Source organism: Melospiza melodia, chromosome Z, assembly GCF_035770615.1.
Source record: "Melospiza melodia melodia isolate bMelMel2 chromosome Z, bMelMel2.pri, whole genome shotgun sequence".
NCBI classification, from domain to species: domain Eukaryota; kingdom Metazoa; phylum Chordata; class Aves; order Passeriformes; family Passerellidae; genus Melospiza; species Melospiza melodia.
In genome coordinates, this window is record NC_086226.1 from 8,804,108 (window position 1) to 8,814,943 (window position 10,836).

General features: G+C 53.1%; 1 protein-coding gene across 4 annotated transcripts in view; it reads left to right on the plus strand.

The window, feature by feature from the left end:
* IL11RA (interleukin 11 receptor subunit alpha) overlaps window positions 1-7,658 on the plus strand; it is a 32,746-nt gene extending 25,088 nt beyond the window's left edge. For all 4 annotated transcript variants that reach the window (XM_063179955.1, XM_063179954.1, XM_063179952.1 and 1 more), the window contains exon 13: window positions 1,912-7,658. In XM_063179955.1, the coding sequence (XP_063036025.1) occupies window positions 1,912-1,985 (74 nt within the window). In that variant the 3' untranslated portion in view covers window positions 1,986-7,658. The remainder of the gene's footprint in view (window positions 1-1,911) is intronic.
* The last annotated feature ends 3,178 nt before the right edge of the window (window positions 7,659-10,836 follow it).

The window sequence follows — 10,836 nt, forward strand, 5'->3', positions numbered from 1 at the left end:
TGTGGGGCCAGGGCACTTCCTCCGGGCTCGGGCTCCCTGGTGGCTCACACAGCTGCTGAGTGAGCAGGAGCCTTCTTGCTGCAGGCTGGAGCCCTGCCTGGATGCACCCTGCCCCAAGTAGAGAGAGGCACATCCAAACTTGCCTTTGCTGTCGTATCCCACCCACCCCAGGGAGGATGCCATGCCAAGATCGCCAGGGGAGCTGGTACAAGCCAGGCCTGGGGATGCTGAGAACATGCCAGGTCAAAGCAGCCCATGGACTGCATCCACATGAGGCAGGGATGGGTCCAGCTTCCTGGCATGGAACAGGGACCAGCCCAAGCCCGGCAGGAAAAAAAAGTGCAGGAGAACATGGCCTGGGATGTACTTGGTTTGAAAAATTTCCATCCGCCAATGCTACACACCAGGGAGGGTCCCCAGCACCGAGACACACAGACACCCATATCCATTGTCTCCATCCAGCACAGGGCAAGCGGATCGTGTCTTAGGCAGGGGCTTGTTAGGGGAATCCATAGCTTTGGCAAAAGCCTTTGCAGCAGGGCACTGGTTGTGGGCGGTTGTGCAGCACTGCTTGGACTGTTTGACTCCACCAGCTCTGCCAAATTTCTGAGCCGGCCCTCAGGATTAGCCTCCTCCTCTCCCTCCCTCGCTGCCAGGATCAGCCCGCATTTTGCAGAGGAGGAGGCGAGTTGCACAGGACTGTGAAGCAAAACAGTCTCAACTTACCTCTCATGGCTGCTCCTGCTTCCTTCTGTGCCAAATCCAGAGCCAAGGAAAGAAGGAAAGGCAGCTTCAACAGAACAGCCATGAAACATACATCTACCCATATGTGCCATGAGACGATGCAGAGAGCAAAGGGTACATACACAGTCAGTGGTTCAGCAGGGAGGGAAAGAGAATACATTTCTCTTGTATGGATTGAGGGAAGGAGACATGCAGATATATATATGGGAGGGATATCTATCCCTTCCTCCTCAGAGGGAGGAAGGGATAGATGAATTTATAGATGAATGTATGGATAGGTATTTGGACACTCAGTTACCATCCCAAGCATCAAAGATGCTCGCTCTGCAGGGGCTGACTTGTGAAGAGGGATGAGAGGCCCATGGGCAGAGAGCAAGGATTGTGTTTGGGACAAGTCTTGGGTGTGACCTATGCACCCAGTCCTCATATAAATGGTATCACATGAGGAGACAGAGCCTGAACTGTCACCAGTTCACATCCTGAGAGTACTGGGGAGAATGTGGGCCATCTCCAGAGGGATTGCATCCCCCGCAGGAGACGCTTCCATCTCACACTGCCCAGACACTGAGAGAGCAGGAACAGCAGGGACTATGCCCACAGACACAGTGAATCCAAACATGAATGCTTTTAAAATGAAGTGCTGAGTGTTCACCATGACCATGGCTTTCATCTCACCTCCATGTGGACACCTCTGCCTGGGAACTTGCTAGAGATACAAGACTGAGCCCATTAGAGATCCCTGCAATTCCCCATACTTCTTCTTCATCCTGTCTCCCTTTCTAGCTGCCACAGGCCTGAACATTCCTTGCTTTTCTTTCCTGAAACAGAAGAGGAGACATCACCTGCCAGGCCAGATGTGGAGAAGGGAGAGACCTGAGCTGCCTCTTGCTGCTGCATTGTCAGCTTCTCCCTCCAGAAATGGGTTGTTTCTTTTTTTGCTTGCTGGGGCTGGCCCCTTCCCTGCCTCTAGGAAGCTTTTGGTGTTTCACAGATGGGAAATGCCAAGCGCCTGGCCACAGAGATGCTGGGAGGCAACAGCCAGCAGCATAGCTCTGCCCAAGCACTGCTGCTTGTGATGCTCTTGGGAAATGGTTGCTCTCCTTGCTCCAAGCAGCAGCAGCAGCTCACAATTTTCCTGCTAGATTTTTCCTTTTTTCTCTTTTTCAGCCTGGAGACAGTCCTGGTGTCCAAGGAAAAGTTCCCAGTGTTTTGTGTTCTGCCCTGGAGTGTGGTGTCACTAGGGGACACGTGCTGTGTGCTCCCCATGCACACATTTCTGAGCACTACCCCTCCTCAGGACTGCCATGTTACTTGCTCGGAGGACATGATCTCCTCCCTTCCCCATGGCAGGAACTCCATCTTCTCCTCCAGCTGCAGGGACTAAAACAGAGCAGGACACACTTTGGGAGCTTCCCTGGGCAGCCTCTCTACCTGCTCTCCTCCCATCAGCTGCACCTTTTCTTTCCCTTCCTTCACTGCCACATCAGTTGCTTTGTCAGCATGGGCACAATAAACAAGAGGTTATGGACAGCATGGCCCAGACCTCTGCAGAAACTTCTGAAGGAGCTGGGGCACTCCAGTGCTGCCCATGTCTCCAGGATTCCATGGAGCAGGTACTGGGCAGACAGAGCTCTGTACAGCTGTGCCTTTGTCTGCATCCTGAATATGATGGACCCCAGTTAAAGGTGCCTCTGGGAGTCTCGTGTGCTCTTGGTAGGGTCACATCACATTCCAGCAACTCCTAGCCTTTGATCCCCACTGGGATATCCACCAGATGTGGGAGCAGCTGGGCTCCACATGAATTCCAGGCACTGGCACCAGCACAGTCACCTCTGTGCTGATGGATCTGGAGGCCATAAGGTGCCAAAAGTGTCCAAGATCTGTCTGAGATCCCCTCCTGGGATGACGGTTGATCCCCAGGATGATCTGCAGGTCTTAAAGGCGCTGATTCCCAGGGGGAAGCTAACCTGGAAAGTTCTGATCACTAGAAATAAGCTGACCTGGAAGGCACTGCTGCCAGAGCGGATGCTGACTCAGGAGGTGCTGATTGCCAGTGAAGTGCTGGAGATGCCAGCCTGGAGGGCCCAGATCCCCTGGAGGATCCTAACCTGGAAGAGAGATGCCTGGCAGGATGCCAATCTGGCAGGCACCACTCCCCAGGGGTTTGCTGATCTGAAAGGCACCATTTATCCAGAACATGGTGCTTTTTCCCTACTGCCGAGCACTTCTTTCAGCTCCCCACTTTCACTGGGCAGCAGCTCAACCAGGGTCCTCTCCAAGGGCATGGGTTAGGGATCCACAGCCAGGATCCTCTCCAAGGGGTGGGCTAGGGATCCACAGCCAGGGTCCTCTCCAAGGGGTGGGTTAGAGATCCACAGCCAGGGTCCTCTCCAAGGGGTGGGTTAGGGATCCACAGCCAGGATCCCCTCCAAAGGTTTGGGTTAGGGATCCACAGCCAGGATCCTCTCCAAGGGGTGGGCTAGGGATCCACAGCCAGGATCCCTTCCAAAGGTTTGGGCTAGGGATCCACAGCCAGGGTCCTCTCCAAGGGGTGGGCTAGGGATCCACAGCCAGGCAGGCATCCATGGCTGGCGGCAAGGAGCCTGGCAAGTCGCCTGGGGGAAGCTGAACCAGCAGCACCTATTCCAATTTCCCTCCTCCCCGGAGCTCCCAGCTGGGAGCCATTGCCCGGCTATGGGCAAGGGTGCATGTGCCTCCCAGCTACTGCCAAAATAACCACGAGCCGCGTCCTCCTGCAGGGGAGAAACACAGACTCTGTTTTCCCACTAGATGGCAAGCATTGCCTTCAAAAACAGCCTTCGGAGAAATCGCGTCCATCCCTCTGAGAGGAGGCTGGGAAAACGCTCAGGGAAAGGCCCTGGGGGTGACGGGCCTGAGGCTTCTTCAGCGTGGGGCTGGGGGTGGCAGGGACCCTGGCATACTCCTCATCTTGCTTTTTCTGTTATTTCTGAAATGGTTGTCCTTTCCCACCTGCCTGGTTTCTCCCTGGTCCTGGAAGAGCCACCCTTGTCCTGTGCTGGTGGGACTGAGCACCCTGGGCATGCAGGAGAAGCACACCTGGTTAACCCTGGGTAGCACCTTGAACTTCCACAGCCAGAGAGTAAAGTCCAGGAGCTTTTCTGGGAATTAATTACACTGTGGTTTGCGAACCAAATGAGTGTTCATTCCTCTCTGCAAGTGCCCAGGTCCACAGGCAAGCCATTATGCTGTGTGTAAATAAAGGAGGCAAGGATGAAGGCTGTGCGTGGAGATGTGCACACTTGTCTGAGGTCTTCTGCCAGCTCAGAAGTATTTCCAGGCTTAAGTTTTAATTCAGCCCCAGATTTTTTCATGGTCTCTGTATTATCCTTGTGCAGAAGTTTCCTGAGTGTTTGCTGCTGGCCCTGGCATTGATGCAATGTTGCTGTGTGGTTAAACATGATGTGTCATAGCTAATGAAGGAGCTAACTGTGGATGGTAAATGTTTAATATGGACAAAACAAGCCAATTAGGGGATGTCAAGAGAAAAATGTGTCATCTCAGCTGTGTCTGTCCTGCGTGGAGGAGAGGTTCTGTGGAAGGGTGAAACCCCTGCCACTGCAGGATCAGCAGCTCCTAACACCAGCCAAGTATAAAGATGCCGGATGCAGATCTTCCTGCAGATCTTCAGTCCACCCTGTGGATGCCTTCACCTCTGGGACAAGGACAGTTTTTTCAGAACAAGGCTTTGTTTCTGGAGTACAGACCTCTGGTTGGCTGGAGGGGATGGCAGACATCTCCAGTGCCGCGCCAGCAAATGAGAAGCAGTAAATCATCTCACTTAAAACATTCCTTGTAGACCCCCAACAGAATCCTGGTGGTTCACAGCATGCTGTATGGCCTGGTTTTGTGGCGAGCCTGTGGCTCAGCAGTGCTCAGACAGGAGCACCATGGATCCCCAGCAATGGCAGGCCCTCACCAACCATTAATTAAGTAACGGCAGCAGCTGTATTTCCTCCACAAAGCACTGTGGAGCCCTGCTCCTCACAGCTTCCTCTGCCTCCCCCCGCCTCAGTTTCCCCCTGGGCACATTGTTTGCTATCATTTACTTGGTTCCTTCAGGTGTCCTGGCCCCTTCCTTCAGGAAGAGATCATTGACCCTTCTTCCACGAGGGCTGGCAACTCCTTCACAGGGCTATTTATGGTCACAGAGAAAGCTCTGGAAAACGAAAGGAATAATGTGTCTGGGGAATAGAAACTGAGGGAGCTGTTGGTAGCCAGTCAGCAGCCTGAGGCTCAGGGCAGCAGGCCAGGGAATGATTGTGATGAGCCAAGCAGGTAGAAAGCCCTTCTGGCCCTTTCCAGCTGGGCTCCCTGCCAACCCTTGTGCTGGTATGTGCTGGTGGCTGGGGACAGCAGGGACAGCAGGGACAACGGGCATGGTGTGGGCTCTGGGGCAGCACCCCTGTGGCTTTGAGGCTTCCCATCCCTTGGTGGAACTCACAGCCTCTGCAGGCAGCAGAGCAGAAGTTAAGCACAGACTTGGCTGCTTCCCTCCTGAAGCTGAGATTTGCCAGCCCAGGAGGGTTTGACCTCTTGGCTTGAGGACACCAAGGAATGGAGAAGTCCCCACATCTGGGGCTGTCGTATCTTTGCCTTGATGTGGGCCTGATCCCAGCTTTCCAGTCCAAGTCCTGGGAGCAATTCTGTCTCTTCCCTGTAGGCCCAGAGTTCTGGGACTGGCTTCCACCAAACAAATGCTTCCTGCCTCTGCATGGCATCTCTAATTGGTGCCAGCCTGCCATGGGCAGCAGCCACCCTCCCACCCCCCAGTCCTACTTTAGGCCTCGTCTCAGACGAGGAGGCTGGGCCCTGTCAGGAGTGGTCTCAAGATAACCAGGGGCTGAAGCAAACTGGGGGCCACGTTCTCTCCCATCCGCAGCAGGCTGACACCATCCATATCCCTCAGCTCATGCTGCCTGGTGAGAAAATCCTCTAGGCACAGAGCTGGCAATGCTTCAGAAAGTCTGGTAGAGCTGCACCCAGTAAGGACCTGCACCTCTCTGCCAGGCCCAGTGGCCTTGCCCAGGATTTTGGCACAATGTGGGGCACTGGTGGCAGACTCAAAGAGACTGCAGGGGACTGTGGGGCTGGATATCCCCTTTGTGCTTGTTCAGATGCCCCAGCAGGGGCTGGATGAGAGGCATGAGCAGGCAAGGTAGCTGAAGGAGGTGGAGAAATGTTTTTTCTGTGTGGTGCAGAGCTGAGTGATGAGCCCTGTGGCAGGGCAAAGGCAATAACCCACCATGGCACACCGAGAGCCCCAGCAGAATCATCACACAATAACCCAGGCCCTCACAGAGAGGAGCAAGGATGCTCCAGCAACATTTGCACCAAGAAATCAGCTCTGCCAAGGACTGCTTTCTGGTTGGGAATGTTGCCTGGCTTTGGGGTCGGGCTAGCTGACCTCGGCCAAAACCTGACGGAAATGATGCTCAGAGTGTTCCAGCACAAGGGGACATTTGCTTCATCTGCTGTCACCTGTGCAGCCCTGGTGCCCTGCAGTGGCACCTCTCTGTCTTCAGAGCACTGGGACAGTCAAGGAGGTCAGGCTCCTGCCTGTAGCCTGGCTAAAGAGAGCTACTGAGTTCAGGGCCCCCTGGAAGGGCAGATGGAAGGAAGCACAGCACAATTTGTGTGCCACCATTGCTGGGAGGGCAGCCTGCTACTGCCCAGCAGGAGGGGAACCCAGCAGAAACCAAAGCCTCAATTGGAGGAAAGAGGAAGAAGTCAACACTGTTGGTGTCTCAGATCCTGCAGTGGGTTAGTGGCCTTCCCTTCCTGCGGGATTTTTGCTGTTTGCTTATTCTTATTACAATCAGCTTAGGAGCTTGGCTCTGCTCCAGGGCCCACTTCTGCAGAAAAGAGCCTCTTTCTCTTCCTTTTTGCGCCACAATCCTCTAAAAGCAGCAGTCCCTAAGCTGTGGCCTGAGGATCCCTGGTGAAGACCTCACAGGTAATCTACAGACCTGGTTCACTTCTACAGTGCTCCATGCTCTGCAGGGCTGGAAACCTATAAAAGTGTTAGAACTGGGATCTGGAGGCCAGAAGAAGTATACTGATGCCTGAAAGGTCATGCTTTCATTTCTTCAGGAAGGCAGTCACTTCAAAGATAAAAAGCAAAAAGGATCTGCCCTCTCTACTGGACCATCAGCTGCAAAGGGAAGCACAGTTTCCCCTTGCACAGACTCCAGCACAGTCCATGGGGCTGGTACTGTGATTCCCCATGTGCAGTAATTCTAATACCCTTCCTCAAAGCATGCCTTGGATGCAGAAAGTAAGAAAAGCCCCAAAAAGACAAGGAGATTAGTTGTCAGGGAGATGGGCAGCAGCTGAAATCTCATGAGGTGCAAGAAGGGGGTTCTGCCCCCCCAGCTGTGGGGTCTTGCTCCTGTCACACCAAGGGAAGCTCAGCCTCTTGGAATCTCTGGGATGTAGGTTGCTGATGTCTTGTATGTCTCCTGTGCTCCTCATCTTTGCCAAGAACAGCAAGGAGGCAACACAACTCTCCACTGCTCCTCTACTCATGGCTCAGGTCAGGAGACAAAGTACCTCTCCAAGCCACACAATCCATCAGCAGCAGAGGACAAATTACCGCTGGCAGTGCAAAAAGAGAAAGGATAAGACCAAGGTGTGGAGCTTGCAAGAGTCTCTGCAAGGAAATGAACCTTCTCTGTAACACTTTGAGTATTTACTGAAATGTACACAGGGCTGTGTAATCTGCAAACCTGAGCAGACTGTAAAAAGGGGGAAAGGAGCCAAGTCCTGCCTTTATCATTTAGATTTACCTTCACTTCTTTTTTCTCTGAAGACAGTTTCTAGGCTAAGTTTTTGTGTCTTGTACCCAATAAAGATACGGAAAGCCCTTTAATCTACTGCTGTGTAATCAGCAGCTTATTTCACTGCAGAGGTAAATGGCACTGGTGTGAGACATTAGCTGTGCACAGCTCGGAGCTCTCTAGAAAACATCCCTGATTAGCTGGGAAGTATTCAGTGGCATGCACCTGGGGCAGGCTGAGCAGCCTAGCCTTACCCCATCCCTGGCTGCAAACCAGGTGGCTTTCAGTGTCCTCACAAGGGTACAGGGGGCCATGCACAGCCTTGTGACACCTTCCAAGTACACCAGGAGGGTGCCAGGAGGGATAAACCCAGCGAATGGCAGGGTGGAATGTGCCTAGGGCTCTGATGTGATGTCAGCTTTGAACTGGCACTAGCTTACATGTATCAGCATGGAACCTTGAGAAAGAGTAGCAGAGGCCCACCAGGATGGAGATTTTGGTTTCTTCCCATGCTCACTGTGTCCTGTGCAAGCTCTTTCACCACCAGCCATGGGCATGTGCGGCTGTGCCCTGTGCCCAGCTCCCACTGCCTGCCTGCAGCCACTGCTGGTGCTGGGGGGAGTTTGGCAGATGCCTTCTCCTTGCTCTGTGTTTGTGTGAGAGGGGAGCTATGGGGGAGCAAGGCTTGTGGACCCATCCCAGCACCTCACCTTGAGATGGGGTCTCTGGCAAAGACAAGCATCACATGACCAAAGCAGGGCTCCCCTGGCCTGGAGGACTGTCAGTGTTTCCCTGTGATGTCAGGACAGCAGGGAGGTAAAGAGAATGCTGAAGCATTTCCCATGGCCCTTGCCAGCAGTCAGCACTGTGGCTTCAGTGCCTGCACACCAAAAAGAGCATCAGCACTCACGTGCAGGATGTGCCAGCCTTGTGTGCATCTCTCAAGGAGCTGTTACTCCTACAGGTGCTGTCCAGAGACTCAGACCTGTCCTAGACCCTAAAGCCCTCACAGGCATACAATGAATGGAGGAGTTATCTGCCACTCCTGTACACAGGGAACGAGGAGCACACTGAGTGACACACAGAGACCATGGCAGGGCATGCTCCTCATCTTGCTTTTTCTGTTATTTCTGAAAAGGATGAGCCTATTGTTACTGAGGAGCAAAGCTCAGCAGTGCCATTCTCCCAAAACCTAGGTGCTCCTGGGCTCAGAGCTCAAGCTATGTCTGTCTGATAAGCTCTCTGACACAGGTAGGGAGCAGTCTCTTCTGCTGGGGGTGCTCCTCCACCCTGGGCCATGCTGGTGACAAGGGGCACAGAAATCACTCTCCTTTTCAATAAAAGAAACCAAAATAACCAACAAACTGAATGAAACCCACAAACAGGAACCAAACCACAAAATACTTGAAATATGTTGGAGTGACCCATCAGCATTTTTCAGTCAACAGTCAGCACAGATGTGGTCCAGGGTGCTGTTTCTCTACTGCAAGGAACTGGAAGCACCCATCAGTCCCATTTCTGAGTTCACATAAAACCAGCCCAACCTCGTGCGCCATGTCCTGAACGCTGCACTGCCCCTGGATGCCCTCAGGCAAAGTTCTCTCCAGCTTTTTTATCCCTGCTTCCAGGTTCTGTGGGCCTCCAAGGTGTGCTGCCACACACCCCAGCCTGGGCTGGCTCCGTGTCACAGCCAGCCTTGGACTTTGCCTGCCTGAACAAAGACAAGAGGAGACCTGGTGGTGCCTTCCTTCTCCCCAGCGGGCGGCTGCCTTGTTCTGCTGGCCGGGATTTTTCAGGGTGTCAGGGACATTGGATTAAGCATTGCTAGAGCAGGGCAGAGAGCCAGCAGCGCTCTGTTCCTGTAGCACACGAGGTCAAAGGACCAGCACGCTCCATGCCAGACAGCACTTGCAGCTCCTCTGTCTGCAGCCACTTCCTCAGGATGTGAGAAATGCTGGGTAGGAAAAGATCTTTTGGGGATGAAGGACAGGGAAGAACCTCTGCTGGTACCCCTCATTCCAGCCAGCCCTCTGTAGGGTGAGGGGTGCCTCAGCAAGCACTTCACCCCTTTCTGCTTAGAAAGAGCAGCCCCAGTGGGGCTTGTCAGAAGACACCAAGGAAGGTGAGAACAGGTTAATGAGCCTCTGATCATTCAGGAGAGTGGCAGTATTTACCCCTTACAAGAATGAAAGGATGTGAAAGGCATCACATGAAATTTCACAGTGCAAGGGCTGAAGGAAACAACCCAAGAGCAGCAGTGCTGGGTCAGGACAGAGGCTCCCTCACTCTGTCTCTCTTCTATTGTTTTCCGTCTCTTCTGTCTCAGTGGTAGCTGAAACCACCACTAGGTCCATGAGAGAAATCAGCAGACAGAGAGGAATCCAGAGTCATCCTGAGTGCAGGAGCTTGCCCAGGTGCACCTTGTGTGGGAACATCATGCACTTATCTGTGGGGCACTTGTCTAACCCCGGCTGTGCCCCACCTGTGCTGAGAGTTCAGTGGGTTATTAACAGAGAGTGTGAAAATAGCACTGCTGTTGTTTTTAAACTTTGACCTGAGCATTCCAGGAATGCACATGGAACAGGAGCCTTTGGGTTCAGGACCCTGGCAATGCTGCAGCAGGCTGTGCAGAGGGTGTTTCTGACCAAATTTGATTGGGGGTCCTGGGTCAGGCTCCCTGAAGAAGAAGGAGGCTTTAAAAGGCCTTTAAGGATTCCAGGGGATCAGTGCACTTCTAATGCTGCAGGGGCAGCTTTGTGAGAAGGGAGAGGAGCTCAGGGGCGCAGTGGCTTTCAATGCTGCCCGGTTTCTGATAGCTCCTTTCCAAAAGTTTAGGAGTTTGGCTAACACAATGACTGTGCTTGGAGTGGGACACATTTTCTTTTCTCATCCTTCTGACTGTTATCTTGATGACTCTCCCCTCTGTTTCCAGTAAGCAAGGATGCACAAGCAAGTCCTTCCTTAGCAGGGCATGGAGCCAGTCTGCCTTATCAGGCACAGAAGAGCCAGCCAGGGACTTCCCATTCCTTGCTGCTGTGCCGCTTTAGGAATACCAGCCTAGTACATCTTACATGCTTCAGAAACTTCCCTAGCTCCCCCTGTGCACTCTCAGCAGTTCTGTCCCAGGAGACTTTAGCTTAACTTTATATGATGGATTTTTCCTGTTCCTGATAAGCCTCTGCCTGGAAATCCTTGGACAGGGGTATCCCACAGGAAAACTGGGAAGGATTATGCTGTTCTGGAGTAGTACAGCCCCTTTGCTCCTCAGGGAAGC